The following is a 15,000-nucleotide window of genomic DNA, read 5'->3' as shown; positions in this document are numbered from 1 at the left end:
ATTACACCCTCTGCCGTCCTCTCTGATTGGTGGAACCCCACCTTCAGCCGTACTCTCTGATTATTGGAATCACACCCTCAGCCGTACTCTCTGATTCGTGGAATCACACCTTCAGCCGTACTCTGATTCGTGGAATCACACCCTCAGCCGTACTCTCTGATTAGTGGAATCACACCCTCAGCCGTACTCTCTGATTAGTGGAATCACACCCTCAGCCGTACTCTCTGATTGGTGGAATCACACCCTCAGCCGTCCTCTCTGATTGTTGGAATCACACCCTCAGCCGTACTCTCTGATTGTTGGAATCACACCCTCAGCCGTACTCTCTGATTGGTGGAATCACACCCTCAGCCGTACTCTCTGATTAGTGGAATCACACCCTCAGCCGTACTCTCTGATTAGTGGAATCACACCCTCAGCCGTACTCTCTGATTGGTGGAATCACACCCTCAGCCGTACTCTCTGATTAGTGGAATCACACCCTCAGCCGTACTCTGATTGGTGGAATCACACCCTCAGCCATACTCTCTGATTGGTGGAATCACAGCTGGTGCCGGTCTCCCCTCAGCCGTACTGTAGTTCGTTGGTAGCCTTGATATGATGACAAAAATAGTTTTAAAGTGGATTTTAACTAACCTTCAGTTACATATATTTTTTTTTTAACTCACTTTTTGGAATTGGTAGTTTGACCTAATTTAGTTTTAAGAGAACACACAACATTTGATGTCATTTGATGTCATCTCGCCGCCATCACCGTCTGGGATTTGAACTGGCAACCCTTCGATTTACTACTGGCCTGCTTCTCTAACCTTGAGGCTCCTGCTGTGCCTTTTACGAGGAGGTTAGCACCGGGTTTAACACATCTGCCAGGCGAGGCAGGCAGCAGGGCCCTAGAATAGATATGAACCACCTGGGATTTGAACTGGCAGCCCTTCTTTTGACTGGCCCACTTCTCTAACCTGGAGTCATTTAGGGGTTAACGCATCTGAAGGACCCGGAGAGTTGATGCACCGCCTGGCGTTGTCCCAGGCGGCGTTGATGTTGGAGGTTAAGAAACACACACACACACACACACACTGGACACACACACTGGACACACACACATACTCATACACACACTGGACACACGGACACACACACACACACACACACACACACACACACACTGGAGACACACACACACACATACACACTTTGGAGGTTAACAGAAGACTCCCTAAATCAATTATGTATCAGACAGGAAGGACCATGCAGTTCCAGTCTGCTGCCAGGATGCACACACTGGATACACACACACTGAACACTAATGGACACACACTGGATACACACACACACACTGAACACTAATGGACACACACTGGACACACACACACACTGAACACTAATGGACACACACTGGATACACACACACTGAACACTAATGGACACACACTGGACACACACACACACTGAACACTAATGGACACACACTGGACACACACACACACACACACACACACACACACTGGACACTAATGGACACACACTGGACACACACACACACACTGGACACTAATGGACACACACTGGACACACACACACACACTGGACACTAATGGACACACACTGGACACACACACATACACACTGGACACACACAGTGGACACACACACACATACATCTAACCCGTTTCCACTAATCTGAATCAATCCGTTCTCCTGTTTTTAGAAAGATCATTTGTAAAAAGCAAGACAAGCCTGGAGAGTATATGAGCCGCTATAGGGAAAGTAAAAAGAAAGAGGAATTAATGTTACCTTGTAGTAGAGAGTGTGAAAAATGGTGTTACCGAACGGAGTAATTGCTGGTTTGATTTCCTATAATTAACATGCACTGTAAAGGAGAACAATTAAACCCTTCTCCTTCCCTAACACCGTCTCCTCTCCTAACACCGTCTCCTCTCCTAACACCGTCTCCTCTCCTAACACCGTCTCCTCTCCTAACACCGTCTCCTCTCCTAACACCGTCTCCTCTCCTAACACCGTCTCCTCTCCTAACACCGTCTCCTCTCCTAACACCGTCTCCTCTCCTAACACCGTCTCCTCTCCTAACACTGTCTCCTCGTACTGAACTGTATTCTGGGATATGTCTGTCTCCTCTCCTATCTCTCTGTCAGCTGGTACTGAACTGTAGTCTGTCATTGTGATTATGTTTGTTGTGGTTGGAGGATTTCCAGAATCAGGAAGGGAAATACTTCAACTGTAATTTCCGATAAACCCGGGAAGTTGGGTGAAGTTTTCAGCCGAGCAGCAATCTCACCGTGCTTTCCCTCTCCTGTAGGATGCTGACAAGAACATCATCAAATGGCTGAAGGAACGGGGTCGTCTGGTCAACAGCGGCTCTTTCAAGCATAGCTACCCTTTCTGTTGGAGGTCAGTCTTCCTTAGTAACTCCCAAGAAAACACTTCCTGGTAGGTCTGTCTGGTGACCTTCCCACTGACCTCCCAGATGGGTCTCTCTCTCCTCTCCTCCACTACCTCTCTCTCTTCCTCTCCTCCACTACCTCTCTCTCTTCCTCTCCTCCACTACCTCTCTCTCTTCCTCTCCTCTACCCCTCTCCTCCTCTACCTCTCTCTCTTCCTCTCCTCCGCTACCTCTCTCTTCCTCTCCTCCTCTACCTCTCTCTTCCTCTCCTCCTCTACCTCTCTCTCTTCCGCTCCTCCTCTACCTCTCTCTTCCGCTCCTCCGCTACCTCTCTCTCTTCGTCTCCTCCGCTACCTCTCCTCTCTTCCTCTCCTCCTCTACCTCTCTCTCTTCCTCTCCTCCTCTACCTCTCTCTCTTCCTCGCCTCCTCTACCTCTCTCTCTCTTCCTCTCTCTCTTCCTCGCCTCCTCTACCTCTCTCTCTTCCTCTCTCTTTCTCTCCACCGCTACCTCTCTCTCTTTCTCTCCTCCGCTACCTCTCTCTTTCTCTCCTCCGCTACCTCTCTCTCTTTCTCTCCTCCGCTACCTCTCTCTCTTTCTCTCCTCCGCTACCTCTCTCTCTTTCTCTCCTCCGCTACCTCTCCTCTCTTTCTCTCCTCTACCTCTCTCGTCCTCTCCTCTACCTCTCTCTTCCTCTCCTCCTCTACCTCTCTCTCTTCCTCTCCTCCTCTACCTCTCTCTCTTCTCGCCTCCTCTACCTCTCTCTCTTCCTCTCTCTCTTCCTCACCTCCTCTACCTCTCTCTCTTCCCTCTCCTACGCTACCTCTCCTACGCTACCTCTCTCTCTCTTCCTCTCCTACGCTACCTCTCTCTCTCTTCCTCTCCTACGCTACCTCTCTCTCTTCCCCTCCTACGCTACCTCTCTCTCTTCCTCTCCTCCGCTACCTCTCTCTCTTCCTCTCTTCCTCCTCCTCCTCTACCTCACTCTCTACGTCTGACACTACTTTAGCTACTTTGAAGAATCTCAAATAGAAAATATATTCTGATTCGTTTAACACTTTTGTTTTTTAGGTTACGACATGATTCCATGTGTTATTTGATAGTGTTGATGTCTTCACTATTATTCTACAATGTAAAAAAAATAATTAAGAAAAACCTTGGAATGACTACCGTAATTTCCGGACTATAAACCGCTACTTTATTTCCATGCTTTGAACCCTTATACAATGACGCGGCAAATTTATGGATTTTTCCCACTTTCAAAAAAAACTGAGCACCGTCACATAAAGCCGTGTTTCGTTTAAAAGCTGTGTAAAGTTAATTTGTTTCAATGTACCGGTAGGCACCTGCAGCTTATAGACATGTTTCAACGTACCGGTAGGCACCTGCAGCTTATAGACATGTTTCAATGTACCGGTAGGCACCTGGCTTATAGACATGTTTCAATGTACCGGTAGGCACCTGCAGTTTATAGACATGTTTCAACGTACCGGTAGGCACCTGCAGCTTATAGACATGTTTCAATGTACCGGTAGGCACCTGCAGCTTATAGACATGTTTCAACGTACCGGTAGGCACCTGCAGCTTATAGACATGTTTCAACGTACCGGTAGGCACCTGCAGCTTATAGACATGTTTCAATGTACCGGTAGGCACCTGCAGCTTATAGACATGTTTCAACGTACCGGTAGGCACCTGGCTTATAGACATGTTTCAACGTACCGGTAGGCACCTGGCTTATAGACATGTTTCAACGTACCGGTAGGCACCTGGCTTATAGACATGTTTCATTGTACCGGTAGGCACCTGGCTTATAGACATGTTTCATTGTACCGGTAGGCACCTGGCTTATAGACATGTTTCAATGTACCGGTAGGCACCTGGCTTATAGACATGTTTCATTGTACCGGTAGGCACCTGCAGCTTATAGACATGTTTCAATGTACCGGTAGGCACCTGCAGCTTATAGACATGTTTCAATGTACCGGTAGGCACCTGGCTTATAGACATGTTTCATTGTACCGGTAGGCACCTGGCTTATAGACATGTTTCAACGTACCGGTAGGCACCTGGCTTATAGACATGTTTCAACGTACGGTAGGCACCTGCAGCTTATAGACATGTTTCAACGTACCGGTAGGCACCTGGCTTATAGACATGTTTCAACGTACCGGTAGACACCTGCAGCTTATAGACATGTTTCAACGTACCGGTAGGCACCTGCAGCTTATAGACATGTTTCAACGTACCGGTAGGCACCTGGCTTATAGACATGTTTCATTGTACCGGTAGGCACCTGGCTTATAGACATGTTTCATTGTACCGGTAGGCACCTGGCTTATAGACATGTTTCAATGTACCGGTAGGCACCTGGCTTATAGACATGTTTCATTGTACCGGTAGGCACCTGCAGCTTATAGACATGTTTCAACGTACCGGTAGGCACCTGCAGCTTATAGACATTTTTCAACGTACCGGTAGGCACCTGGCTTATAGACATGTTTCAACGTACCGGTAGGCACCTGGCTTATAGACATGTTTCAACGTACCGTTAGGCACCTGCAGCTTATAGACATGTTTCAACATACCGGTAGGCACCTGCAGCTTATAGACATGTTTCAACATACCGGTAGGCACCTGCAGCTTATAGACATGTTTCAACATACCGGTAGGCACCTGCAGCTTATAGACATGTTTCAACGTACCGGTAGGCACCTGCAGCTTATAGACATGTTTCATTGTACCGGTAGGCACCTGCAGCTTATAGACATGTTTCAACGTACCGGTAGGCACCTGCAGCTTATAGACATGTTTCAACGTACCGGTAGGCACCTGCAGCTTATAGACATGTTTCAATGTACCGGTAGGCACCTGGCTTATAGACATGTTTCATTGTACCGGTAGGCACCTGGCTTATAGACATGTTTCAACGTACCGGTAGGCACCTGCAGCTTATAGACATGTTTCAACGTACCGGTAGGCACCTGGCTTATAGACATGTTTCAACGTACCGGTAGGCACCTGCAGCTTATAGACATGTTTCAACGTACCGGTAGGCACCTGCAGCTTATAGACATGTTTCAACGTACCGGTAGGCACCTGCAGCTTATAGACATGTTTCAACGTACCGGTAGGCACCTGCAGCTTATAGACATGTTTCAACGTACCGGTAGGCACCTGCAGCTTATAGACATGTTTCAACATACCGGTAGGCACCTGGCTTATAGACATGTTTCAACATACCGGTAGGCACCTGGCTTATAGACATGTTTCATTGTACCGGTAGGCACCTGGCTTATAGACATGTTTCAACGTACCGGTAGGCACCTGCAGCTTATAGACATGTTTCAACGTACCGGTAGGCACCTGGCTTATAGACATGTTTCAACGTACCGGTAGGCACCTGCAGCTTATAGACATGTTTCAACGTACCGGTAGGCACCTGCAGCTTATAGACATGTTCGGCTTATTTATGTACAAAATATTTATATTTTTCAATAATTCCGTGGGTGCGGTTTATATTCAGGTGCGCTTAATAGTCCAGAAATTACGGTAGGTGTGTCCAAACTTTTGATTGGTTGTGTGTAATATATGTTTGTAATGAGTAGGTGTGTTCAAACTTTTGATTGGTTGTGTGTAATATATGTTTGTAATGAGTAGGTGTGTCCAAACTTTTGATTGGTTGTGTGTAATATATGTTTGGAATGAGTAGGTGTGTCCAAACTTTTGATTGGTTGTGTGTAATATATGTTTGTAATGAGTAGGTGTGTCCAAACTTTTGATTGGTTGTGTGTAATATATGTTTGTATCCTACAGATCTGACACTCCTCTGATCTACAAGGCTGTTCCTAGCTGGTTTATTCGGGTCGAACACATGGTGGAGAAGCTGCTGGAAAACAATGACAAATGCTACTGGTAAGACCCGTTACAAGACCTACTATCCTCATTACTTCTGTCTTACCGTACGTTCAAGTCCTACTGCTAAGACCTGCTATCTACTACATATTACCATGCAGAGACAGTCAAGTCCTACTGCTAAGACCTGCTATCTACGGCATATTACCATGCAGAGACGGTCAAGTCCTACTGCTAAGACCTGCTATCTACGGCATATTACCATGCAGAGACAGTCAAGTCCTACTGCTAAGACCTGCTATCTACTGTCCAGTGTCTGTGTTCTTTTGCCCATCTTAATCTTTTCTTTTATTGGCCAGTCTGAGATATGGCTTTTTCGTTGCAACTCTGCCTTGAAGTCCAGCATCCCAGAGTTGCTGCTTCACTGTTGACGTTAAGACTGGTGTTTTGCAGGTACTATTTAATGAAGCTGCCAGTTGAGGACGTCTGTTTCTCAAACTAGACACTCTAGTGTACCTGTCCTCTTGCTCAGGTGTGCACCGGGGCCTCCCACTCCTCTTTCTATTCTGGTTAGAGCCCGTTTGCACTGTTCTGTGAAGTGAGTAGGACACAGCATTGTACGAGATCTTCAGTTTCTTGGGAATTTCTCGCATGGAATAGCCTTCATTTCTCAGAACAAGAATAGACTGACGAGTTTCAGAAGACAGTACTTTGTTTCTTGCCATTTTGAGCCTGTAATCGAACCCACAAATGCTGATGCTCCAGATACTCAATTAGTCTAACAACTGTTTTCAGCTGTGCTAACATAATTGCAAAATGGTTTTCTAATAATCAATTAGCCTTTTAAAATGATAAACTTGGATTAGCTAACACAACGTGCCATTGGGCCTCTGTACGCCTATGTAGATATTCCATTAAAAATCCGCTGTTTCCAGCTACAAGTCATTTACAACATTAACAATGTCTACACTGTATTTGTGCTCAATTTGATGTTATTTTAATGGCCAACAAAATAAGCTTTTTTCAAAAACAAGGAAATGGATAAGTGACCCCAAACGTAGTGAAAATGGGGGCGTACGGCATCGACGTACGAAGCTAGATTTGTCCTCCGGAGGCATCACACCGTCTGTACGGAGCCTCAGGTCCGCACTCCCTGATCGAGCATAAATCGGCTGTAACTCTGTCGCTGCAGCAGCCATTTGGTTTGCTGCAGTAGGACGTGTGGTGTGTCATGCTGATGTCGTAAACATTTGACTGTCATGCCAAACCCCTCCATCTACACTGTCATGCCAAACCCCTCCATCTACACTGTCACGCCAAACCCCTCCATCTACACTGTCACGCCAAACCCCTCCATCTACACTGTCATGCCAAACCCCTCCATCTACACTGATCTGTACTGATACTTCTGGTTCTTTGTGAGATGGCCTCTTCTTGTTGATTATAGCTAGTGTCCTGTTGATTATAGCTAGTGTCCTGTTGATTATAGCTAGTGTCCTGTTGATTATAGCTAGTGTCTTGTTGATTATAGCTAGTGTCTTGTTGATTATAGCTAGTGTCCTGTTGATTATAGCTAGTGTCCTGTTGATTATAGCCAGTGTCCTGTTGATTATAGCCAGTGTCCTGTTTGATTATAGCCAGTGTCCTGTTGATTATAGCCAGTGTCCTGTTGATTATAGCTAGTGTCCTGTTGATTATAGCTAGTGTCCTGACATCCTCTGTGGTGAACTGTTGATTATAGCCAGTGTCCTGTTGATTATAGCTAGTGTCCTGTTGATTATAGCCAGTGTCCTGTTGATTATAGCTAGTGTCCTGTTGATTATAGCTAGTGTCCTGTTGATTATAGCCAGTGTCCTGTTGATTATAGCTAGTGTCCTGTTGATTATAGCTAGTGTCCTGTTGATTATAGCCAGTGTCCTGTTGATTATAGCCAGTGTCCTGTTTGATTAATAGCCAGTGTCCTGTGATTATAGCCAGTGTCTTGTTGATTATAGCTAGTGTCCTGTTGATTATAGCCAGTGTCCTGTTGATTATAGCCAGTGTCCTGTTGATTATAGCCAGTGTCCTGTTGATTATAGCTAGTGTCCTGACATCCTCTGTGGTGAACTGTTGATTATAGCCAGTGTCCTGTTGATTATAGCCAGTGTCCTGTTGATTATAGCTAGTGTCCTGTTGATTATAGTTAGTGTCCTGTTGATTATAGCCAGTGTCCTGTTGATTATAGCTAGTGTCCTGTTGATTATAGCTTAGTGTCCTGTTGATTATAGCTAGTGTCCTGTTGATTATAGCTAGTGTCCTGTTGAATTATAGCTAGTGTCTTGTTGATTATAGCTAGTGTCTTGTTGATTATAGCTAGTGTCCTGTTGATTATAGCCAGTGTCCTGTTGATTATAGCCAGTGTCCTGTTTGATTATAGCCAGTGTCCCTGTTGATTATAGCCAGTGTCCTGTTGATTATAGCCAGTGTCCCTGTTGATTATAGCTAGTGTCCTGTTGATTATAGCTAGTGTCCTGACATCCTCTGTGGTGAACTGTTGATTATAGCCAGTGTCCTGTTGATTATAGCTAGTGTCCCTGTTTGATATAGCCAGTGTCCTGTTGATTATAAGCTAGTGTCCTGTTGATTATAGCTAGTGTCCTGTTGATTATAGCCAGTGTCCTGTTGATTATAGCTAGTGTCCTGTTGATTATAGCTAGTGTCCTGTTGATTATAGCTAGTGTCCTGTTGATTATAGCCAGTGTCCTGTTGATTATAGTCAGTGTCCTGTTGATTAATAGCCAGGTCCTGTTGATTATAGCCAGTGTCTTGTTGATTATAGCTAGTGTCCTGTTGATATAGCCAGTGTCCTGTTGATTATAGCCAGTGTCCTGTTGATTATAGCCAGTGTCCTGTTGATTATAGCTAGTGTCCTGACATCCTCTGTGGTGAACTGTTGATTATAGCCAGTGTCCTGTTGATTATAGCTAGTGTCCTGTTGATTATAGCCAGTGTCCTGTTGATTATAGCCAGTGTCCTGTTGATTATAGCTAGTGTCCTGTTGACTATAGCCAGTGTCCTGTTGATTATAGCCAGTGTCCTGTTGATTATAGCCAGTGTCCTGTTGATTATAGCCAGTGTCCTGACATCCTCTGTGGTGAACTGTTGATTATAGCTTGGTGAACTGTTGATTATAGCTAGTGTCCCTGTTGATTATAGCCAGTGTCCTGTTAATTATAGCCAGTGTCCTGTTGATTATAGCCAGTGTCCTGTTGATTATAGCCAGTGTCCTGTTGATTATAGCCAGTGTCCTGTTGATTATAAGCCAGTGTCCTGACATCCTCTGTGGTGGGCTGTTGATAATAGCTAGTGTCCTGTTGATTATAGCTAGTGTCCTGTTGATTATAGCCAGTGTCCTGTTGATTATAGCCAGTGTCCTGTTGATTATAGCCAGTGTCCTGTTGATTATAGCCAGTGTCCTGTTGATTATAGCCAGTGTCCTGACATCCTCTGTGGTGGGCTGTTGATAATAGCTAGTGTCCTGTTGATTATAGCCAGTGTCCTGACATCCTCTGTGGTGGGCTGTTGATAATAGCTAGTGTCCTGTGATTATAGCCAGTGTCCTGTTGATTATAGCCAGTGTCTGTTGATTATAGCCAGTGTCCTGTTGATTATAGCCTGTGTCCTGTTGATTATAGCCTGTGTCCTGTTGATTATAGCCTGTGTCCTGTTGATTATAGGCCTGTGTCCTGTTGATTATAGCCTGTGTCCTGTTGATTATAGCCTGTGTCCTGTTGATTATAGCCTGTGTCCTGTTGATTATACCTGTGTCCTGTTGATTATAGCCTGTGTCCTGTTGATTATAGCCTGTGTCCTGTTGATTATAGCCTGTGTCCTGTTGATTAGCCTGTGCCTGTTGATTATAGCCTGTGTCCTGTTGATTATAGCCTGTGTCCTGTTGATTATAGCCTGTGTCCTGTTGATTATAGCCTGTGTCCTGTTGATTATAGCCTGTGTCCTGTTGATTATAGCCTGTGTCTTGTTGATTATAGCCTGTGTCTTGTTGATTATAGCCTGTGTCTTGTTGATTATAGCCAGTGTCTTGTTGATTATAGCCAGTGTCTTGTTGATTATAGCCAGTGTCCTGTTGATTATAGCCAGTGTCCCTGTTGATTATAGCCAGTGTCCTGTTGATTATAGCTAGTGTCCTGTTGATTATAGCCAGTATCCTGACATCCTCTGTGGTGAACTGTTGATTATAGCCAGTGTCCTGTTGATTATAGCTAGTGTCCTGTTGATTATAGCCAGTATCCTGACATCCTCTGTGGTGAACTGTTGATTATAGCTAGTGTCCTGTTGATTATAGCTAGTGTCCTGTTGATTATAGCTAGTGAACTGTTGATTATAGCCAGTGTCCTGTTGATTATAGCCAGTGTCCTGTTGATTATAGCCAGTGTCCTGTTGATTATAGCCAGTGTCCTGTTGATTATAGCCAGTGTCCTGTTGATTATAGCCAGTGTCCTGTTGATTATAGCCAGTGTCCTGTTGATTATAGCCAGTGTCCTGTTGATTATAGCTAGTGTCCTGTTGATTATAGCCAGTATCCTGACATCCTCTGTGGTGAACTGTTGATTATAGCTAATGTCCTGTTGATTATAGCTAGTGTCCTGTTGATTATAGCTAGTGTCCTGTTGATTATAGCTAGTGTCCTGTTGATTATAGCCAGTGTCCTGTTGATTATAGCCAGTGTCCTGTTGATTATAGCCAGTGTCCTGTTGATTATAGCCAGTGTCCTGTTGATTATAGCCAGTGTCCTGTTGATTATAGCCAGTGTCCTGTTGATTATAGCCAGTGTCTTGTTGATTATAGCCAGTGTCTTGTTGATTATAGCCAGTGTCTTGTTGATTATAGCCAGTGTCCTGTTGATTATAGCCAGTGTCCTGTTGATTATAGCCAGTGTCCTGTTGATTATAGCTAGTGTCCTGTTGATTATAGCCAGTATCCTGACATCCTCTGTGGTGAACTGTTGATTATAAGCCAGTGTCCTGTTGATTATAGCTAGTGTCCTGTTGATTATAGCCAGTATCCTGACATCCTCTGTGGTGAACTGTTGATTAGAGGCTAGTGGTCCTGTTGATTATAGCTAGTGTCCTGTTGATCTATAGCTAGTGGAACTGTTGATTTAGCCAGTGCCTGTTGATTATAGCCAGTGTCCTTTGATTATAGCCAGTGTCCGTTGATATATAGCCAGTTGTCCTGTTGATTATAGCCAGTGTCCTGTTTGATTATTAGCCAGTGTCCTGTTTGATTATAGCCAGTGTCCTGTTGTTATAGCCAGTATCCTGCATCCCTCTGTGGTGAACTGTTGATTATAGCTATGTCCTGTGATTATAGCCTAGTGTCCTGTTGATTATTACTAGTGTCCTGTTGATTATAGCAGTATCTCTGACATCCTCTGTGGTGAACTCGTTGATTATAGCTAATGTCCTGTTGATTATAGCTAGGGTCCTGTTGATTAGAGCTAGGTCCTGTTGATTATAGCTAGTGGTCCTGTTGATTTATACGCCAGTGTCCTGTTGATTTATAGCCAGTGTCCTGTTGATTATAGCCATGTCCTGTTGATTATAGCCAGTGTCCTGTTGATTATAGCCAGTGTCCTGTTGATTATAGCCAGTGTCCTGTTGATTATAGCTAGTGTCCTGTTGATTATAGCCAGTATCCTGACATCCTCTGTGGTGAACTGTTGATTATAGCTAGTGTCCTGTTGATTATAGCTAGTGTCCTGTTGATTATAGCTAGTGTCCTGTTGATTATAGCTAGTGTCCTGTTGATTATAGCTAGTGTCCTGTTGATTATAGCCAGTGTCCTGTTGATTATAGCTAGTGTCCTGTTGATTATAGCTAGTGTCCTGACATCTTCTGTGTTGGTGGGCTGTTGATTGGATGTCAGGATAATTTCAACCCTTAATCATTTAATTATTTGACGTTCTATTTGATATAAATTACATTTCATAGCAGTGTATTTTGGTCTGACTTTTGTTTTGGAGTTGATGGGTGGAAATCAAGTCTTTTTTTCCACAGAATGTATGGTTAAAATATATATTTATTATTATCGAGCTAATTTGTGTTATTTTTAGAATCAGACTTGGTACATCTGTATTGGACTATACACACTGCAGGGAAATGTGTCAGCTCTGGGGCCGTGTGGCTCTGGGGCCGTGTGGCTCTGGGGGCCGTGTGGCTCTGGGGGCCCTGTGGCTCTGGTGGCTCTGGGGGCCCTGTGGCTCTGGGGCCCTGTGGCTCTGGGGGCCCTGTGGCCGTGTGGCTCTCGGGGCCGTGTGGCTCTCGGGGCCGTGTGGCTCTGGGTCATTTGGGTCTCTGTAGAGGTTGGATAGCTCCGTTCCTTCAGCACGAGACCGCACAGGACAGCAGCACACTGTAAATGCTCCATTTAGGATGGCTAGAGAGGGTGGTAGTGGGGAGAAATAATTCCATTGATTTAAATAGAAATGCCTTCTCACAAATGGGAAATTGATGAACTCATTGGACTACTAGAGGTACCTGATGCCATTTACAAGGATGTATTCCTCCTGTGGCTGGGATGGGAGCGGCTTGGCCCCCCCAAAATAAAAAAAATTGGCCCAAATAAAAGGCTACTGTCCCAAATGGCACACTAGTCCCTTTGTAGTGCACTAGGTTTAACATGGGCCTGGTTAACAGTAGTGCACTAGGTTTAACATGGGCCTGGTTAACAGTAGTGCACTAGGTTTAACATGGGCCTGGTTAACAGTAGTGCACTAGGTTTAACCTGGGCCTGGTCAACAGTAGTGCACTAGGTTTAACCTGGGCCTGGTTAACAGTAGTGCACTAGGTTTAACATGGGCTGGTTAACAGTAGTGCACTAGGTTTAACCTGGGCCTAGTCACAGTAGTGCACTAGGATTAACATGGGCCTGGTCAACAGTAGTGCACTAGGTTTAACATGGGCCTGGTCAACAGTAGTGCACTAGGTTTAACATGGGCCTGGTCAACAGTAGTGCACTAGGTTTAACATGGGCCTGGTCAACAGTAGTGCACTAGGTTTAACATGGGCCTGGTCAACAGTAGTGCACTAGGTTTAACATGGCCTGGTCAACAGTAGTGCACTAGGTTTAACATGTGCCTGGTTAACAGTAGTGCACTAGGTTTAACCTGGGCCTGGTTTACAGTAGTGCACTATACAGGGAATAGGGTACCATTTGGGACTCACACAAGGAAAAAGGAGAGAAGATACCTGGATGGGGAAGTTTTTAACCTTGAAGAAAAAAATGCATCTCTGTTTATTTAGAAAATGATCTAGAGGCCAGCTGGATATAGTCAATGCTACTGTGTGCTAGTTTCTATCTGAGTTGTTTTACATATTAGAAAGACTAACTTTATATTTAATCACTGAGATTTACGTTAGGTCATAAGTGTTAATGAGTCCTTGGTCCCAATTCTCCAGTCCTTTTTCCCCTGACGTGTGCACTACCCCAGCACAGATTTAAAAGCATATGATTGGGACACAAGGGGATTGTTAGTTGTGTTACTTGTCAGGATGTCGGCCATTTTGTGTCATGGCAAATGTAGTTCAGTGAAATGGAGTCAGTCCCATCCCATTTCTTTATCGCTCTTTTGGGCATTTTCTACTGTGAACCGAAATGAACCGTTCGTTCATAGTACAGAACGGCAATGGTAGGAATGAGACCCAAAGAAACAGACCGAGAAGATATGAGACCGTAGTAACATCTTCATGGGATTTCCAGACGTTTCTGTTGGCCTTTTTGGTTGAGTTCGTCTGTCTGGACCTCGTCTGTCTGGACCTCGTCTCCCCGGTCTGTCTGGACCTCGTCTCCCCGGTCTGTCTGGACCTCGTCTGTCTGGACCTCGTCTGTCTGGACCTCGTCTGTCTGGACCTCGTCTGTCTGGACCTCGTCTGTCTAGACCTCGTCTGTCTGGACCTCGTCTGTCTGGACCTCGCCAGTCTGGTCTGCCTGGTCCTCATCTGTCTAGACCTCGTCTCCCCGGTCTGTCTGGACCTCGTCTGTCTAGACCTCGTCTCCCCGGTCCTGTCTGGACCTCGTCTCCCCGGTCTGTCTGGACCTCGTCTTTCTGGACCTCGCCAGTCTGGTCTGCCTGGTCCTCATCTGTCTGGACCTCGTCTCCCCGGTCTGCCTGGACCTCGTCTGTCTGGACCTCGTCTGTCTGGACCTCGTCTGTCTGGACCTCGTCTCCCCGGTCTGTCTGGACCTCGTCTGTCTAGACCTCGTCTCCCCGTCTGTCTGGACCTCGTCTGTCTGGACCTCGTCTCCCCGGTCTGTCTGGACCTCGTCTGTCTGGACCTCGTCTCCCCGGTCTGTCTGGACCTCGTCTGTCTGGACCTCGTCTCCCCCGGTCTGTCTGGACCTCGTCTGTCTGGACCGTCGTCTCCCCGGTCTGTCTGGACCTCGTCTGTCTGGACCTCGTCTGTCTGGACCTCGCTGTCTGGACCTCGTCTCCCCGGTCTGCCTGGACCTCGTCTGTCTGGACCTCGTCTCCCCGGTCCTGCCTGGACCTCGTCTGTCTGGACCTCGTCTCCCCGGTCTGCCTGGACCTCGTCTGTCTGACTCGTCTCCCCCGGTCTGCCTGGACCTCGTCTGTCTGGACCTCGTCTCCCCGGTCTGCCTGGACCTCGTCTGTCTGGACCTCGTCTCCCCGGTCTGCCTGGGACCTCGTCTGTCTGGACCTCGTCTCCCCGGTCTTCGTCTGTCTGG

General features: G+C 46.0%; 1 protein-coding gene across 1 annotated transcript in view; it reads left to right on the top strand.

Annotated features, from left to right (window-relative positions):
• Positions 1 to 15,000, top strand: part of iars1 (isoleucyl-tRNA synthetase 1) — a 106,524-nt gene that overhangs the window by 4,160 nt on the left and 87,364 nt on the right. The window contains 2 exon segments of the mRNA XM_031825799.1: positions 2,318 to 2,409; positions 6,217 to 6,315. Of these exon segments, the coding sequence (XP_031681659.1) occupies positions 2,318 to 2,409; positions 6,217 to 6,315 (191 nt within the window).

The sequence above is a fragment of the Oncorhynchus kisutch genome, linkage group LG5 (genome assembly GCF_002021735.2).
Source record: "Oncorhynchus kisutch isolate 150728-3 linkage group LG5, Okis_V2, whole genome shotgun sequence".
Lineage (NCBI taxonomy): Eukaryota > Metazoa > Chordata > Actinopteri > Salmoniformes > Salmonidae > Oncorhynchus > Oncorhynchus kisutch.
Note: the sequence above shows the minus strand (reverse complement) of the source record. Positions and strands in the feature narration are given on the sequence as shown.